General features: G+C 40.0%; 1 protein-coding gene across 2 annotated transcripts in view; it reads left to right on the top strand.

Annotated features, from left to right (window-relative positions):
- Positions 1-1,429: 1,429 nt before the first annotated feature.
- UGT3A1 (UDP glycosyltransferase family 3 member A1) overlaps positions 1,430-19,975 on the top strand; it is a 45,247-nt gene continuing 26,701 nt past the window's right edge. Inside the window, exons 1-2 of one of the 2 annotated variants that reach the window (XM_023216582.3) lie at positions 1,430-2,212; positions 4,547-4,648. In XM_023216582.3, coding sequence (XP_023072350.2) covers positions 2,119-2,212; positions 4,547-4,648 — 196 coding nt within the window. In that variant the 5' untranslated portion in view covers positions 1,430-2,118. The remainder of the gene's footprint in view (positions 2,213-4,546; positions 4,649-19,975) is intronic. The other variant, XM_023216583.2, reaches the window with a different exon arrangement.

Genomic DNA, 19,975 nt, shown 5'->3' with positions numbered 1-19,975 from the left:
TCTGGGGTTATAGGCACGTGCCACCATGCCCAGCTAATTTTTGTATTTTTAGTAGAGACAGGGTTTCACCATGTTGGCCAGGATGTTCTCAATCTCCTGATCTCGTGATCCACCCACCTCGGCCTCCCAAAGTGCTGGGATTACAGGCATGAGCCACTGTGCCAGCCAATCTGCATTTTTTATATAAGATGACATAAAACAAATGGAGAAGAGAAAAAAATGCAGAGAATCTACATTTTTACATAAGATAACATAGACAAAATGAGGCAGATATGCATCTGTGTCTGGTGGACTAGGGGTGACTGCACCTGTAAAAATAAGCTATCAGTTTGCATTGCCACCATGAAATTTTAAGAGCTCATTAGGAATTTCCTTGTGGGCAACATATGGGGGCGGTGTGTAGCTTTCCATCTTATAGCCATCTCATTTAGGAACCAAAAGGGAGAGGTAGGTTTGTGCGACCCAGTTCCAAGCTTGACTTTTCCCTTTGGTCGAATGAGTTTGGGGTCCCCAAATTTAATTTCCTTTCATAATAACATAAAATTCTTCTCCAAAGCAACAGTAACTACTTAATATCATCAAGTATTGTGCTCATTTTTCTCTCATACTCCAATAGTTTTTTAGAGTTGGTTTAAATCATACTATTTAATATGTTAACACTCCTAATACTTGACCTTTCATATCTCTTTCCTTGTTTGTTTTCTCTTGGTAGCATTTCCCAAGAATATATTATGTATTTCATTTCTTATTGTGTTTCGCATCTGTCTGACAAGCAAACAATAACTGGTGTAATAATTAGCTGTCAAAATAATTGCTGAATAAATGAAGAGCTTGGAGCTTGATAGCAAGTCCTTTATTTTGCTAATGCATTATAAAAGGTATAAGAATAGATGGACTAGAGTCTTGTGATAACCGGTAAACCTTCCCGCCTCCACACTTCTCTTTCCCCTTCTCCCTTTCCCTTCCCCCAGCCCATGTGTGTGTGTAAGTGTGTGTGGGTGTGTATGTTTGTGCATGTGTCTTTCTTGACTCTCTCTCTTTCTCATTTCCTCCCTCTCCACAATGGACATGTCTAGGTGAGGGATGCACAAATGTAATGCTTTAAATAAAATGTAATGCTTTAAATTCAGATTAAAAATATAATACTTGTAGACTGAAGGCAGGAATAGGACAAGCAGAATTCAAGGGCCCATTGCATCCGGTAGATATAATCCATGGAAGGATTTCTCTGCCTATCTAGAATTGCTCTGAAAGCCTTTCCTTAAGTAAGTCTTGGTTTGAGCATAGAGAGTACAAAGGTGACCATATCTGGTATAGTGATCCCTGTCCTTCCCAGGGTTGACCTTTCAAGGGGGCAGAATTACAAGCTATTCTCAGTTTGTGCTTTGGGGAGATTATCAAAATATCACCAGGTCTATTTTATGACACACATTCAGAATCATAGTCTCTGTGTTTGAATTTCAGTCTCCAGGTACAGACCCAGAGTGACTTCCAGAATTGGAACACTAGTAGCTCCTCTTCATGAATGTTACCTTCTAAAGAGGCCCTCAGAGAGGGTAGATCAGTTTCCCTTAAGGATTCGCTCTCAGGGACATCTTGAGCTTGGGACACCAGCTAGAGATTTTCAGCAGGTTTCTGGGGAAAATGGGGGCATGGAGATGGCACTATGAGGTAATAGAGGCAGCTGGAAGGGAAGTAGAGTACCATAAGTTCAGACAGCTCCACAAAAGACAGGCGGTTTCCTTGGGGATGGAGCCTTCATTAACCTGGTTTACTGAGGCTCCTGTCATTCCTGGCTCTTAGTAAAGATTTTCCAGATAGGAGAGCTGTGATTACACAGGCAGAGAAAGATTACAGATCAGGTTACCAACCCCCTCCTACTGACTTCAGGTAGTTTGATAGGGTGAAGGCAGATTAACGCATGGAGCATGCACCCAGGGAGGAGGGGCAGAGGGAAAGAGAACGAACAGAAGGGCAAGAGAATTGGCAGAATCCTGTCTCCTACGTCTTCCTAGGCCCACAGCCGGTGCCTTTGGCGCACTGAGGTGCACAGAGTCCCTTAGCCAGGCGCAGGGCGGGCAGCCCAGGCTGAGATCCGCGGCTTCCGTAGAAGTGAGCATGGCTGGGCAGCGGGTGCTGCTTCTAGTGGGCTTCCTTCTCTCTGGGGTCCTGTTCTCACAGGCTGCCAAAATCCTGACAATATCTACAATGGGTGAGTGCTTGGCCGGAGAATTCCCAGACAGGCGCGTCCCGGATACCCACACTGCAAGGGCTCCAGCGAGCGACGCTTGATCAGAGTCATCCAGGCGATTTTCCAGGCTGGGCTTGCGGACCCGGCTGGAGGAGGGAGAAGCCCATCCAGCTGTGGGGCAGAGAGGGGCCTCTATTGCTGAGGTGGGGAAGATAGTTTTGGAGAAAAGAGACTCTCCTTTCCTCTCCTTGTTCAGGACGCGCTCCCCATCCCGCAGGGTTGGGGCCAGAAATTTGAGACCAGGACCAGAGTTTGAGTTCCCGGGCTGCCTTCTCCAGAGCGCAGTGGGACTTTCAGAGGCTCACCCTAAGCTCCATGGGGCGGGGGTGCGCAGTAGCTTCCAGTAGAAACGGTGGTGAGCGTTTTCAGCCCTTGGAGACCAGGGAAAGGCTCTCCTGAGAGCAGCACTGCAAATGTTGTGAAGCTGCCTCCGGAGCCAGGGTGGCGCAGGCAGGTATTTCATGGCTGCAAGGCCAGTGGAGTGTTTTCCTCCACGGGAAACCTGGAGAACTGCCCAGGGCTGAGGCGAGGACCCAGGTCGTTCGGATGTTTTGGAGCCTCATGCCTTTTACCTGTGCCGCTGACCGTTTCTGAGGGATTCATGGAACTGTTAATTCAGCATTTTGGGCCTCAGTTTTATTTTACTTTTATTTCAAAGAAGTAGAAGATGAAAGAGAATTATATATGAGCTCGATCCCAGGATCGAGCCTCCCCAAGACTTTATTTCAATCCGTAGTGGGCTCTAATGGAGTCCTTTTAGATCACGGAGAATCAGGGCTTGTAGAGCTGGAAGGAACCACGGATCATCTAATTTAGTGCCCACTTTGGTTTTCTGAGAGGGCAACTGAGGGACAGGAAGTGAGATGCCTTTCTTAAGAGCCCACGTGGCCTCCCTAATGTCCCATGAAAAATTGTTTAGGGTTTCTTACCCCAAGACCACGCTCACTACAACTTCCGCTCTGAAGCCCTTTTCACTAAGGATTTTCGAAAATCACTAAGAAACTGTGTTAGTTCATTTGAACCCTTTTCCCCCCTGTCTGAGCGTTAGTAGCAGTGAAGCAACAGAGCTTCTTGACTTCTTGAAAGTACACCGTCCTCCTTCCTCAGACTCCAAAAGGAAGCTGGTGTCGTTTCTGAATCCAGGTGCTGGAATCCTGGTCTTTGTCCCAGAAAGCCATTTGACCTCTTAAGACTCACTATGAATGGCTGTTTCTGTGAGGACCCCTTCTTCCCGATTCCCTGTTCTTACATGGATTAAAATTTGAGCAAGACCTGTTGCAGATTTGTACTTTATACATCCCTTGTTGCTTTAGACTATTCACGTCTGGGTATAAGTAAACCGAGTCATTCAGAGAGCTGCACACTACTTCTCTACTCCGCTTCCACCTCCATCCTCAAGCTCTTGGCATGTTTCCATTAATTTCTCTTCTGATCTTCTTCTTCTTCTTCTTTTTTTTTTTTTTTGCTGCTGAGACCCTTAGATTCCAGTGAAGGATCTTCTAAGAAAGGATATTAACGTGATAAAATTTTTACCTCTTTTGAGGACCAAGCTTCTCTTTCCTTAGTATGGTAGGGTTTTCCTAGAATCAGTGATTCCTTAGTTTTTGGTGCAACCAGGATCTTGTAGGCCCACCCCAAGGGCTCCACAGTTGTCCTCAGATATCTTAATTATAAGTTGAATACTGGCCAAATTGAGTACTTTCCTGCCAAATACATTTGAATCACAAAGATTTGGGCTCTAAGTAGTAGCTTCTGTCCAATGGCAGTTTCTTAGACTCACCTTGTAGCTTCTATATTTCTGTCTGCTACAGTAGCGTACTTTTCCAGAATAGAATGACAGATAGCTCTGATTGATTGCTCATTAGGAACTCTTCATACTAATGTTGACACTACTGTGCTGTATTTTCTATCATTGCAGTTATATTTTGGAGACAGTGCCTCTCTAAGGCCCCAATTAACGTGCAGTATGTACCTTAAGATGAGCAACTTTTACAGGCGTAATCACAGAGAAGCTCATTACACTGACACAGAGACTTTGAGCCACAAATGGAAATCTTTGATGGAGGATTGCCACAGGTCCTGCACGTAGGACAGGAAGGCTTTGGGTGCATGTGCCGGGCATTACCCAAAGTGAGATTGAGGAACAGGAAGCGCTTGTGTCCATCTGCTCACTGTTCACCTTTCCTCTTCCCTAAACTTTTTCTGCTGAATTTCCATTCCCTCCTGCCAACTCCCATATTGTCATCAGAAACTCTATTTTCATCTGTACAAAATGACATTGTGCATTGTTTCTAGGTGGAAGCCATTACCTACTGTTGAACCGGGTGTCTCAGATTCTTCAAGAGCATGGTCATAATGTGACTATGCTTCCTCAGAGTGGAAACTTTTTAATCCCAGGTATCTTTTTTAAAAACTAATTTTTATATTCTTTTACTCTAAGAAAAAAAGTGATAATATCTTTTTTATAGAGCTGCATAGTAAAAACTTTTTTGAATGTAGTCTTATTTCGGGATGAATAAATGTGTGTGTGGGTGTGTCTTCATGTTAAGTATTGGAATTCTTATTGGGGTCTGTAGACTAAGACTTCACAATGCCATACTTCTGTGTTTTACTATTTACCTGAGTGTCATCCTATTTTAGACAACTTTCCACACATTATTATTAATAATTTTGAGGAACACTACACAATAGTATGGCTTAAATTTTTTTTGAACAGAAATATTTTGCCATATTTCAAGCTTTTATTATGTAAGTATAGAAGTTCTTCCTATCCCACAGGTTACTTTTTGTTCTTGAGAGACTTGAAATTTATGAAAGATTTCCCAGGGAGCCTCTTAATTATGAACCGAGATGGGAATATATGATTAACATGACCTCATATGCTTGAAAAATTTGTAGCTATGCATAAGTTGTACATAATGATGTCAAAAGTTCTTAATTGCTTCATTGCCTCCAAAGAATTGTAACTAAAATGAAACTCATCAAATTCTGTTGACAGACAAGGAGAAGGAGGACCAGAGAACTTAAATAATTTATTTAATGTCAAATGAGAAATTAATAACAGAGTTGGGTGAATCTGGGTCTACAGGTTCTGGGTTTCTCAATCTGAGGAAACTTTGAACAACATCAAAAATTAACCATCTTGGGAGAAAAAGTCTGAGTCATTATAAAATTCTGAAGGTAAACTTCAGGCCTTGTTAATGTTCAGATAGTTTTAATGCAGTCTTGATCACCCTCTAGATTGAGTTTCGGAATGTTCACTGAATATCCTTTTTACACATTTCCCTTTGTATCTGCCTTATAATCAATCTGATTTCTCAGCAGTAATATATGGTCATTTTATTTTGGTGGTTCCAATAGCCTTTGAGAAACTGCTGAAAGCTATAGACCCACTACTTTAACAGACCATGCACACCAAAATCTACAAATGATTCTGTGGATCCACGGATCTGTTCAGTTTTATCTTTGGGTTCAAGTGTTGGGGTTCAGTTGTTTTGGAGTTTCTTTCAGTATTCCTCAATCTTTGGACAGTTCTGAGGTTGAGATGAAATATTCTTTCTTCTATTTTGCAGTAGTATTTGGGTAGAGCTCTGAAAATAGGAAAAACACCTGATTGGGTTGTTTTTGATAGTCTGATAGCCAAATCAGTGTATTGAAATATTTCAACATTTGTTAACTACATGTTTCCATCACTTCCTTATTTAAAACTTTAATAACTAAATGACTTCAGGGATACTGAAGAAGTGTAGGTTTCTTGTGCTCACATGTAATATTTTTCCAATTCATAACTGAAATATGAAGTATAGGATAACAGCCTAAAGGAGAACATAATTATTTGAGGTTCTGACTCTTTTTCCTTTTAAAAAAATTTATACTTTTTTATTGCTGCATAATAGATGTACATATTTTCAGTGTACATGTAATAACTTATTTATATAATTTGTAAGGATGAAATCAGTGTAATTGGGATATGCATGACCTTGAATATTTGTTCTTTCTTTATTCTAGAAACATTCAAATTATTCTCTTTTAGCTACTTTGAAATATACAATAAATTATTGTAAACTGTAGTCACCCTACTTATCTTTCAAACACCAGATCTTATTTCTTCTGTAAAGCTATAGATGTGTACTCATTAATCAACCTCTATCCATCTTCCCTCTACATTACCGTTTCTGGTCTCTAGTAATCACCAGTCTACTCTTTACTTTCATAAGATCCACTTTTGTGAGCTGCTACATATGGATGAGAATATGGGATATTTCTCTTTCTATGCTTGGCTTATTTCACTTAATATAATGGCCTCTAATTCCATCCATGTTGCTGTAAATTACAGGATTTCATTATTTTCTATAGCTGAATAATATTTCATTGTGGATTTAAATCATGTTTTCTTTATTCATTAGTCCACTGATGTGCACTTAGGTTGATTGCCTTATTTTGGTTATCGTAAACAGTGCTGCAATAAACCTGGGAATGCAGCTATCTCTTCGATATACTGACTTTTTTCTTTTGGATTGTATATCCAGTAGTGGAATTGCTACATCATATGGTAGTTCTGTCTTTAGTTTTTTGAAGATTCTTAGTGGAGTTTTCCATAGCAGCTGTACTAATTTACAGTGTATGAGGGTTCCCCTTTCTTGACTTTCTTGTCAGCATTCATTATTCCCTGTCTTTCAGATAAAAGGCATTTAACTGTGATGAGGTGATATCACATTGTGATTTTGATTTGCATTTTTCTGATGATAAATAATGCTGAACATTTTCTTATATACCTGTTGGTTATTTTGAGAAATGTCTATTCAGATCTTTTCCCTATGTTTAACTAAATTATTTGCTATTAAGTTGTTTGAGCTGCTTATATATTCTGGTTATTAATCCATTGTGAAATGAATAGTTTGCAAATATTTTCTCCATTCTTTGGTTTGTCTTTTCATTTTGTTGACTGTTTCTTTTGCTGTGCAGAAGCTTTTTGGCTCTATGTAATCCCATTTGTCTATTTTTGCTTTGGTTGCCTGTACTTTTGACGTCTATCTAAAAAAGTCTTTGCTGAGACCAATATCTTGGAATAGTTCCTCAATGTCTTCTTCTAGTAGTTTCATAGTTTTAAATCTTAGAATTAAGTTTTAAATCCACTTTGACCTTATCTTTTTGTATGGTGAGAGATAGTGGTTTGGTTTTATTGTTTGTATCTATCCAGTTTTACAGTTTCTCCAGCATCATTTATTGTAAAGACTGTCCTTTCCTCATTGTATGTTCTTGGTACCTTTGTTGAAGATAAGGTCGCTATACATGTGTGGGTTTTTATCTGGGCTCTTCTGTTCCATTGGTCTATGTGTTTGTTTTCATGCCAGGATCATGCTGATTTGGTTACTCTATGTTTGCAGTATATTTTGAAGTCATGTAGTTTGTTGCCTCTGGCTTTAATCTTTTTGCTGAGGATTGCTTTGGTTACTTAGGATCTTTTACGGTTCCATATACATTTTATAATTTTTTTCTATTTCTGTGAATAATGTCATTGATATTTTGATAATAATTCCATTGAATTTGTAAGTTTGCTTTGGATAGTTTTGGCATTTTAACAACATTTATTCATTTAGTCCATGAACAAGGAATAGCTTTCAATTTCTTGTGTCCTCTTCAATTTCTTTCGGTGGAGTTTTACAGCTTTCCATATACATCTTTTACATCTTTTGTTAAATTGATTTCTAGGTATTTTATATTTTTTTGTAGCTATTATAAATGGAATTTCTTTATTGCTCTCTTTTTCAGGTTGTTTGCTGTTGACACATGGAAATGCTACTGATTTTTGTATGTTGATTTTTTTATCCTGCAACTTTACTGAATTTGCTTATGAATTCTAATAGGTTTTTGCCGGGGTCTCTAGGTTTTTTAAGTATAAAATCATGTTTTCTGTGAACAAGGCTAATTTGACTACTTCCTTTCCAATTTGGATGTCTTTATTTATTTCTCTTGCCTAACTTCTCTGTCCAGAACTTCCACTATGATGTTAAATAAAAGTAATGGAAGTGGGCATCTTTGTCTTATTTCAGATCTTAGCTATTTTCAATTTTTCGCTATTTGATATGATGTTAGTTGTGGTGTCTCATATATAGCCTTTATGTTTTTGAGGTACATTCCTTCTATACCTAGTTTGTTGAGGGCTTTTTTTTTTTTTTTAAATCATAAAAAGGTGTTGGATTTTGCTGAATGCTTTTATGCATCTATTGAAATGATCATATGGTTTTTGTTCTTGGTTCTGTTAATGTGATGTATCATGTTTGTTGATTTGCATATGTTGAACTACCTTGCATCCCTGGGATGAATCTCACTTGATCATGGTGAATGATCTTTTTAATGTGTTGTTGAATTTGATTTGCTAGTATTTTATTGAGGATTTTGCATCTATCTTGATCTGTTATATTGGCCTATAGTGTTTTTTTTTTTTCTTATTATGCCCCGGTCTGAATTTGGTATGAGAGTATGGCTGGTCCTATAGAATGAGTTTGAAAATAGTCCCTGATCTTTAATTGTTTTGAAGTCTTTGAGTAGAATTGGAATTAGTTATTTGGATGTTTGATAGAATTCATCAGTGAATTCATCAGGTCCTGGGCTTTTCTTTAATGAGAGAGTCTTTATTATGGCTTTGATCTCATTCTTCATCATAAGTTTGTTGAGGTTTTCTATTTCTCCATAGCTTGGTCTTGGTAGGTTTTATGTGCCTTGGAATTTATCCTTTTCTTCTAGGTTTTCCAATTTGTTGGCATATTGTTGTTTATAATAATATAGAGAATTTTAATGATTCTTCGTATTTCTGTGGCCTCAGTTGTTATATCCTTTTTTTTTGTTTCTGATTTTATTTTTTTGATTTTATTTTTATTTTTTAGTCTGGTGTATTAGTCTGTTTTCACACTGCTGTAAAGAATTACTTGAGACTGGGTAATTTATGAAGAAAAGAGGTGCAATTGACTCACAGTTCCACAGGATGTATAGGAAGTGTGGCTGGGAGGCCTCAGGAAACTTACAATTGTGGCAGAAAGTGAAGGGAAAGCAAGCACATCTTACCATGGTGGAGCAGGAGTGAGAGAAAGCAAGGGAGGAAGTGCTACACACTTTCAAACATTCAAATCTCATGAGAACTCAGTCACTGTCACGAGAACAGCAAGGGGAAATCTGCACACATGATCCAATCACCTCCCACCAGGCCTCTTCTCCTACACTAAGGATCACAATTTGAGGCGAGGTTGGGTGGGGACACAAAGCCAAGCTGTGTCATTCCACCCCTGGCCTATTCCAAATCTCATGTCCTTCTTATAATTCAAAACAAAACCATGCCTTTTCAACAGTCCCTCAAAATCTTAACCCATTCCAGCCTTAATTCAAAAGTCCAAGTCCAAAGTTTCATCTGAAGCAAGACAAGTCCCTTCTGCCTGTGAGCCTTTTAAATCTAAAACAAGTCAGTTACTTCCAAGATACCATGAGAGTGTAGTCATTGGGTAAAAACTCCCATTCCAAATGGGAGAAATTGTCCTCAACAAAGGGAGTATAGGCCCCATGCACATCTGAAACCCAGCAAGGAAGCCATTAAATCTTAAAGTGCCAAAATAATTTCCTTTGATTCCATATCTCATATCCAGGGCATGCTGATGCAAAAGATGGCCTTTCAAGACCTTGGGCAGCTCTGCCCCTGTGGCTCTGCAAGGTATAGCCCATATGACTGCTTTAGTGATCTGGTGTTGAGTGCCTGAAGCTTTTCCAGGAGGATGGTGCAGGCTGTTGGTGGTTCTACCATTCTGGGGTCTGGAGGACAGCTCCACTAGGCAATGCCTCAGTAGGGACTTTGTTTGAGGGCTTCAACCCCACATTTCTCCTCTGCACTGTCCTGGTAGATGTTCTCCATGAGTGCTCCACCCCTGCAGCAGACATGAAGGCATTTTCATATGTCCTCTGAAAACTAGATGGAGGCTTCCAAATCTCAACTCTTGCCTTCTGCACACCTGCAGGCCTAACTCCACATGGAAACCACCAAGTCTTGGTACTTGCACCCTCTGAGGCAATGACCTTAGCTGGGCCTCTTTTAGCCATGACTGGAGCTGGAGCAGCTGGGGGTGCCATGTCCCAAGGCTGAACAGAGCAGTGGGGTCCTGGGCCTAGCCCACAAAACCATTTTCCCCTCCTAGCCCTCTGGGCCTGTGATTGTAGGGGCTGCCATGAAGGTCTCTGACATGCCTTAGAGATATTTTCCCCATTGTCTTGGTTATTAACATTTGGCTCCTCTTTACTTATACAAGCTTCTGCAGGTAGCTGCTTGAATTTCTCCCCAGAAAATGGGTTTTTCTTTTCTACCACATAGTCAGGCTGCAAATTTTTCAAAAGTTTATACTCTATTTCCCTTTGAAATATAAGTTCTCTTTGTTTATGCAAATGAACATGGGCTTTTAGAAGCAGCCAGACCATGACTTGAATGCTTTGCTGCTTAGAAATTTCTTCAGCCAGATACCCTAATTATCTCTCTCAAGGTCAAAGTTTCACATATCTCTAGAGCAAGGTCACAATGCCACCAGTTTCTTTGCTAAAGCATAGCAAGAGTGACCTTTGCTTCATTTCCCAGTAAGTTCCTCATTTCCATCTGAGATCACCTCAGCCTGGACTTCATTGTCCATATCACTGTCAGCATTTTGGTCAAAATCATTCAACAAGTCTCCAGAAAGTTCCAAACTTTTCCACATCTTCCTGTCTCCTTCTGAGCCCTCCAAACTGTTCCAACCTCTGCCTGTTACCCAGTTGCAAAGTCATTTCCACATTTTCAGGTATCTTTATAGCAATGCCTCACTTCTCTGGTACCAATTATCTGTATTAGTCTATTTCCACACTGCTATGAAGAACTACCTGAGACTGGGTAATTTATGAAGAAAAGAGGTATAATTGACTCACAATTCCACAGGCTATACAGGAAGCATAGCTGGGAGGCATCAGGGAACTTACTATTACATACAGCAGAAGGCAAATGGGAAGCAAGAATGTCTTACCATGGTAGAGCAGGAGAGGAAAACGAGCAAAGGGGGAAGTGCTGTACACACTTTCAAACAACAAGATATTGTGAGAACTCACTCACTATCATGAGAACAACCAGAGGGAAATCTGCCCCCATGATCCAATCATCTCTCACCAGGTCCCTCTTCCAATACTAAGGATCACAACTTGAGATAAGATTTGGATGGGAACACAGCCACACCATATCATCTGGCTAAAGATTTGTTGATTTTGTTTATTCTTTTAAAAAGTCAACTTTTTGTTTCATTGATCTTCTGTCTTTGTTTTAGTCTCAGTTTCATTTATTTCTGCTCTGATGTTTTTACTTTTTTCTTTCTACTAATTTTGTTTTTTTTTTTTTTGTTCTTGTTTTTAGAGTTCCTTGAAGTGTATCATTAGATTGTCTATATGAAGCCTTTTGAACTTTTTAGTATAGGCATTTATTACTATCAAATTAACTCCAGTGTTTCTCTGTTGACTTTCTGTCTAGATAATCTGTCCGTTACTGAAAGTGGGATGTTGAAGTTCCCTACTATTATAGTATTGCACTCTATCTCTCTCTTTAGATCTATTTATGTTTGCTTTGTATACTTGGGAGCTCTGGTATGAAGTGCACAGATATGTAAAATTGTTATATCTTTTTGCTGAACTGACCCTTTAATCATTCTATAGAGACCTTCTTTGTCTCTTTTTACAGTCTTTTATTTGTATTCTTTTTTTTTTTGACAGAATCTTGCTCTGTCAGCCAGGCTGGAGTGCAATAGCACAATCTTAGCTCACTGCAACCTCTGTCTCCCGGCCTCAAGCTATTCTTCTGCCTCAGCCTCTCAAGTAGCTGAGATTACAGACATGTGCCACCATACCCAGCTAATTTTTGTATTTTTGGTAGAAACGAGGTTTCTCCATGTTAGCCAGGCTGGTCTCGTACTCCTGACCTCAGGTAATCTGGCTGCCTCTGCCTCCCAAAGTGCTGGGATTACCGGCGTGAGCAACCGCACCCGGCCGTATTCTATCTAATCTGATATGTTGATATGTTGATATGTTGATATGTTGATAGTATTCCTGCTCGTTTTTGGTTTCCAGTTGCATGGCATATCTTTTCCCATCCCTTCACTTTTACTCTGCTGTGTCTTTATGGGTAGAGTGGTTTTTTTTAATGTAGCATATAGTTGAGTCTTGTTTCTTTCTCCATTCAACTATATGCCTTTTAATTGGATAATTGAGTCCATTTATATTCAGTGCTTTTTTTTTTTTTCTGATATGTAATTACTTTTTGTTGCTTGTTTTCCGGTTACTTTGTAACTCCTTTCTTTGTTTCTTCCTTTCTGTCTTCATTTGTGGGTAAGTTGTTTCCTCTGGCAATATGTTTAATTCATTGCTTTTTAGTTTTAATGAATCCTATTATAAATTTTTGTATTGTGGTTGCCATGAGGCTTCTAAAATATCTTATAGACATAACAAATTATTTTAAATAAATGACAACTTAGGTCACAAAAAACAGAATACAAACAACAATCAAAAGGAGAAAAATGACCTCTGCACTTTAACTTCATCCCTCCCTCATTTTGACTTTATGCTATCTCAATGTGTATACTTTTGTATTGCCTATCTATTATTAGGTTGCTGTGGCTATTATTTTGTTTTCAATAGATTTGTCTTTTGGGCTTCATACTAGAGTAATGAGTGAGTTTCACACCACAATTACATTATAGAGTATTCTGGGTGCATCCATGCACTTAGTTTTACCAGTGGATTTTATACCTTCAAATATTTTATTTTTGCATGTTAGTGTTTTTTTTCCCCAGATTGGAGAGCTCTCTTTAGCCTTTCTTATAAGACAGATCTGGTAATCTAGTAGTTACAAATTCTCATAGCTTTTATTTGGGAGATACTCTGTCTCTCGTATTGGAAGGATAGCTTTACTGGATACAATATTCTTAGGTAACAGGTGTTCTTCTTTCAGCACTTTGAAAATGTCATTTTACTCTCCCTGGCATGTATGGTTTCCATTGTGAAGTCTATTTTCAGATGAATTATACCTCTTTTTTATGTTACTTGGCACTTTTCTCTTGGTGCTTTTAGGATCCACTCATTGTCCTTGATCTTTGAGAATTTTACCTTGGGGTAGTTTTGTGTGGGTCTGTTTGGTGTTCCCTGACCTTCCTTTTCCTGGATATTTATCGCCTTTTCAAGTTTTGGAAAGTTTTCTGTTACTATTTATTTGAAGATTTCTATCACTTGTTCTTGCCCAACTCCCTCTTGAACACCAATACTTTTTAGATTTGGTCTTTTGAGGTAATTTTATATACCTTGTAAGTAATCTTTGTTCCATTTCATCCTTTTTTTCTGTCTTTTCTCCTCTGACTTTATATTTTCAAATAGGCTGTTTTTGAGCTTACTGATTCTTTCCTCTACTTGATCCATCTTGCTGTTGAACATCTCTAATGAATTATTCAGTTCAGCAAGTGTGTTTCTTGGTGCCAAGATTTGTTTGAATTTTTCCTATTATTTCATTTAAAACATTTTTTAGAGATAGGTCTTGCTCTGTCACCCAGGCTGGAGTACAGTGGTGCTGCAATCACAGCTCACTGAAGCCCTGAACTGAGTTTAAGAGATCCTCTGCCTTAGCTTCCTGAGTAGCTGGGACTATAGGCCTGTGCCAACTAATTTATTTTTTGATTTTTTTTTTTTTTTTGAGATGGAGTCTCGCTCTGTTGCCCAAGCTAGAGTGCAGTGGTGCAATCTCGGCTCACTGCAACCTCCACCTCCCAGGTTGAAGCAGCTCCCCTGCCTCAGGCCCCCGAGTAGCTGGGACTACAGGCACACGCCACCATGTCCGGCTAAATTTTTTTGTATTTTTAGTAGAGACGGGGTTTCACCATGTTGGCCAAACTGGTCTTGAACTCCTGACCTCAGGATATCCACCCACCTTGGCCTCCCAAAGTGCTGGGATTACAGGCATGAGCCTCCGTGCCCAGCTGATTTCTTTTTTTTTAAAGATGGGGTCTCTCTGTGTTGCCCAGGCTGGTCTTGAACTCCTGGCCTCAAGCAATCCTCCCACCTCAGCTTCTGAGTAGCTGATGTTATATGCGTGAGCCACTGTGACTGGACTAATTCAGTTTTTTAAACTAAATTTCTCTGATAAGTTTCTGAATTACTTTTCTGTGTTATCTTGGAGATTGACGAGTTTCTTTGAAACTACTCTTTTGAATTCTTGGTCAGAGAGTTTACGTATTGCCATCTTATTAGGGTCAGTCACTGATTTCTTGTGTCTGTCTGGGGAGGTCATGATTGTCCGTTTCGTGTTGTTTCTTGTGGATATAGGTCTATGTCTTTACATTGAAGGATTAGTTATTTTTTCCAGTTTTCTTTGTGTGTCTCGTCTTGGTTTCAATTGGATATGTTTGGTTAGAGATTCTTTGCACTTTGCCTGTTGATTTTTTTTTTTTCTTGCTTTTTATTTTCCACTAGGCTGCTGCCTCCTTTTCAGCTCTAGATGGCACCTTAATCCCAGGTTTGCCTTCGTTCTAGCACAATCAGAGTGCCACTCATCCTGAATCAAGAAAGTCCCAAAAGGGATATATTGGTAGTGTAGGAAGGCTGCTTAGCGATTTGTGTCGAGAAGACCTGTGGAATGGACCTTTTACAGCATGGTGTTACTGAACATCCACTCTGATTTGGCATCTCCTTTGACCGAGTTACAGAGCAGAGTATCTAGAGTTGGGAATGGTAGTCCTGCCTCCTCCCTTTGTTTCTGGGCTCCCTTTGTCTCTGTCCTCAAGGCTATTTCTCCTTTCAGACACTCTCATGCTTCTTATGGGTTGAGGCAGGGACAGGTCTTCTATCAGAGGACCCAAGATGGTGGGGAAGTTGGTTGTCCACCTCGACTTCACTTTTTCAGTGTAAAAGTGAGAGACGGGAAAATTTTTGACATGCTTGGTGATGGGCAGATATGGGGGAGGGGTATCATAGATATGGAATTTCAGTTCTCTTAATGCCTATTTGGAGTTTTTTCACTCTTCTGTGGCCCTTGGAACTATCTCCTTCTCATATTTGAGCTGTGGGATATTGCAGGTGATAATCTCAGCACTGTATATTTATTTTTGGTTTTCTGTAATTGGGGAGAGAAGCTAGCTTGATTCTATGACACTATTTTGGAACCAGAAGGCCTCTTTTTCTTTCTTTCTTTAAGACAGTTTTCCGTGCCTCACCGTCTACCTGGTATATTTTTCTCCAAGTGACAGGTCCTCATTGTTTTTGGGTGACTGCCCAAGTTACATCAGTGATCTTCATGGGCTGACTCCAAACACTCAGGGCAGTGATTTTCTTCTCCTGACCAGAAAATTCTCATCCTGACCGGCAGGTCAGTTTTGACTTTTTTAGTAACTAGGTAGGAGAGCAGATCAATAGCTAATATGAGGAAACCCATAATTGCAATTCAGGTTTCTAATTTGGCCACTGGGCTTTTCTCTTTCTCTATAAGTGGTGTTTACTGTAGCCCTGAGGAGTGAAATGTACAGCATCTTTATCTGTCATAAAAGGTAAAGTACATTTCATATTGTTAAGATTTATGGAACTTAATAAAGTAAAATTGCCTTCCTTCTGAATATCAGAACCCATGGATAGATAATGACAGGAGTTAGATAATGATCAAAATGCCATACTTTTTCCAACTGCTTGGAAAACTTATCTTTAGATCTTTACTAAATATCAAGAGTTGAACCCAAGATGAGTAGGGGTTTGGAGAGAGGCCTTGTATGATGTCTGGGTATTATTCTACCTGATTATTTCTGGTAGTCATTCCTGACCTTGGTAGTGTTCTGACATATATGTACTGAACTGTTCTCTGGAAGATCCCAACTTGACTTTTCTCTCTGCAGCTCTCTCCCCTCTGGTATTGTTTTGTGAATTCTGTCTGTCTTGTGTTCTCTGAAATCTGAATCCAGTCTCCTCCATTCAGGGAGAAGCCCTGGAGCTCTATTAGGAAAATGTTCTCCAGCCAGTAATAAATGTTCTGCACTGACTGGTGTCCAGTGTTTAGAAACAATTTTTTTTAAATAAATTGTATCTTCTTTATTTTTAGTTGTTTAAAGTAGGAAGGTAAATCTGCTCTATTACTTCCTCATGGCCACAGATTGAACTTCCTTTTCTTCATTTTTAAGACATTTTACAGAAGCAATATTGACCTATAAATAATAAACTGCATGTATATAAAATATACAATTAGAAGCTGGGCGCAGTGTGATATGTTTTGACTGTGTCCCCACCAGAATCTCATCTTAAATTCCCATGTGTTGTGGAAGAAACCTGGTGGGAAGTAATTAAATAATGAGGGCAGGTCTTTCCTGTGCTATTCTTGTGATAGTGAATAAGTCACATGAGATCTGATGGTCTTAAGAAAGGGGAGTTTCCCTGCAGGAGCTCTCTCTCTCTTGCCTCCTGTGATGTAAGACATGCCTTCTGCCTTCTGCCATCATTCCCCAGCTATATGGAACTGTGAGTCCATTAAATATATTTTTCTTTATAAATTACCCAGTCTCAGGTATGTCTTTATCAGCAGCATGAAAACAAAATAATACATTAAATTGGTACTGGTAGAGTGGGGTGCTGCTGTAAAGACACCCAAAAAAGTGGAAGTGACTTTGGAACTGGGTAACAGGCAGAGGTTGGAACAGTTTGGAGGGCTCAGAAGGAGATAGGAAGATGTGGAAAAGTTTGGAACTTCCTAGAGACTTGTTGAATTTTTTTTGACAAAAATGATGATAGGATATGGACAATGAAGTCCAGGCTGAGGTAGTTTCAAATAGAGATGAGGAACTTATGAGGATCTTGCTATGTTTTGGCAAAGTGATGGGGGCATTTTGCCCCTGCCCTAGAGATTTGTGGAACTTTGAACTTCAGGGAGATGATTTAGGGTATCTGGTGGAAGAAATTTCTAAGCAGCAAAGCATTCAAGATGTGACTTGGGTGATTTTAAAAGCATTCAGTTTTATAAGGAAAGCGGAGTATAAAAGTTCAAAAAATTTGTGGCCTGACAATGTGATAGAAAATAAAATCCCATTTTCTGAGGAGAAATTCAAGCTGCTGCAGAAATTGCATAAGTAAGGAGAAGCCGAGTGTTAATCCCCAAGACAGTGGGGAAAATGTCTCCAGGGCATGTCAGAGGTCTTCACAGCAGCCCCTCCCATCACAGGCCCAGAGGCCTAGGGGGAAAAAATGGTTTTGTGGACCAGGCCTAGAGTCCCAGTGCCATCTGGACTCTTGGTGCCCTGCATCCCAGTTGCACCAGCCATGACTAAAGGGGCCAAGGTATAGCTCAAGCCATGGCTTCAGAGGCTGGAAGATCCAAGCCTTGGCAGCCTCCATGTAGCATTGAGCCTGCAGGTCACAGAAGTCAAAAATTGAGGTTTGGGAACCTCTGCCTAGATTTCAGAGGATGTACGGAAATGCCTGTATTTTCAGGCAAAAGTTTGCTGTAGGGGCAGGGATCTCATGGAGAACCTCTGCTAAGTCAGTGTGGAAGGAAATGTGGGTTGAAGCCCTCACTCAGAGTCCCTACTAGGGGCACCACCTAGTGAAGCTATGAGAAGAGGGCCACTGTCCCCCAGACCCCAGAATGGTAGATTCACCAATAGCTTGCACTGTGTGCCTGGAAAAACCACAGACACTCAACAGCTGCCCATGAAACCAACTGGGATGGAGTCTATACCTTGCAAAGCCACAGGGATGGAGCTGCCCAAGACCATGAGAATCTATCTCTCGCATCAGCATGACCTGGATGTGAGGCATGGATTCAAAGGAGATCATTTTGGAGCTTTAAGATTTGATTGCCCTGCTGGATTTTGGATCCGCATGAGACCTGTAGCCCCTTTGTTTTGGCCAATTTCTTCCATTTGGAAGGGCTGTATTTACCCAATGCCTCTACCCCCATTGTATCTAGGAAGTAACTAACTTGCTTTTGATTTTACAGGCTTGTAGGCAGAAGGGACTTGCCTTGTCTCGGATAAGACATTGGACTGTGGACTTCTGAGTTAATGCTGAAATGAGTTAAGATTTTGTGGGCCTATTGGGAAGGCATGATTGGTTTTGAACTGTGAGGACGTGAGATTTGGGAGGGGCCGGTGGCAGAATGATATGGGCTGGCTGTGTCCCCACCTAAATCTCATCTTGAACTTTCACATGTTGTGGGAGGGACCTGGTGGGAGGTAATTGAATCATGGGGCAGTTCTTTCCCATGCTGTTCTTGTGATAGTGAATAAGTCTCATGAGATCTGATGGTTTTATAAGAACTCGTGTGTTTCCCTACACAAACTCTCTCTCTCTCTTGCCTGTTGTGATATAAGATGTGCCTTTCACCTTCTGCCATGATTCTGAGGCCTCTCCAGCCATGTGGAACTGTGAGTCCATTAAATCTATTTTTCTTTTCTTTTTTGCAAATTACCCAGTCTTGGGTATGTCTTTATCAGCATCATGAAAATGGACTAATAAAGAGTGGTTCATACTTGTAATCCCAGCACTTTGAGAGGCCAAGGTGGGTAGATCACTTGAGGTCAGGAGTTCAAGTCCAGCCTGGCCAATATAGTGAAACCCCATCTGTATTAAAAATACAAAAATTAGCCAGGCCTGGAGGTGTGCACCTGTAATCCCAGCTACTCAAGAGGCAGAGGCAGGAGAACTTCTTGAATCCAGGAGGTGGAGGTTGCAGTGAGCCAAATCACACCACTGCACTACAGCCTGGGTGACAAAGTGAGACTCTGTCCAAAATAGAAAAAAAGTAAAAATGAAAACATATATACAATTTGATGTTTGAACATGTATATACTTGTGAATCCATCAACATAATTAGGATATGAATATTTCCATCATTCCAAGAAAATTTCTCTTGTCCCTTTACAATCCCCACTATGTGTCATCCCACCTTCCAGCTCCCATTGCCAGTTAGTCACTAACATATCACTATGTGTTAGTTTGTATCTTTTAAATTTTATGTAAATGGGACTATAAGGTATGTATTCTTTTATTTTGCCTTGTTTTAATTAATATTATTGTATTAGTCCATTTCACATTGCTATAACATGTCTATCACCTGAGGCAGCATAATTTATGAAGAAAAGAGGTTTATTTGACTCACAGTTCTGCAGGCTGTACAAGCATGGCACCAGTATCTGCTCAGCTTATGGTGAGGCCTCAGAAAGTTTACAATCATAGCAGAAGACAAAGGGGGAGCCGGCTAGTCACATGATGAGAGAGGGAGCTAGAAAGAGTGGGTGGAGGTGCTAAGCTCTTTTGAATAACCAGCTCTTGTGTGAATTCACTACCATGGTGACAGCACCAAGCCATCCATGAGGTATCTGATCCCAAGACTCAAACACCTCTCACTAGGCCCACCTCCATCTTTTCAATGAGATTTGGAGGGGGCAAACATCCCAAGAATATAAATTATTATTTATAGATTCATTCATATTGTGTTTATGAGTTATTTATTCATTTTTATTGCTTACTAGTGTTCTATTGTACCCATTACTAAAATGTGTTTATTTAGTTTTCTGTTGATAGACACTTGGGTTATTTTCAGTTTGGGAATATTACAAATAAACCTGCTATGACCATTTTGTGTACAAGTCTGTTATAACTTACTTTCCCTTCCTTCCTTCCTTCCTTCCTTCCTTCCTTCCTTCCTTCCTTCCTTCC

Source organism: Piliocolobus tephrosceles, chromosome 4 (assembly GCF_002776525.5).
Source record: "Piliocolobus tephrosceles isolate RC106 chromosome 4, ASM277652v3, whole genome shotgun sequence".
In the NCBI taxonomy this organism is placed as follows: Eukaryota; Metazoa; Chordata; class Mammalia; order Primates; family Cercopithecidae; genus Piliocolobus; species Piliocolobus tephrosceles.
Note: the sequence above shows the minus strand (reverse complement) of the source record. Positions and strands in the feature narration are given on the sequence as shown.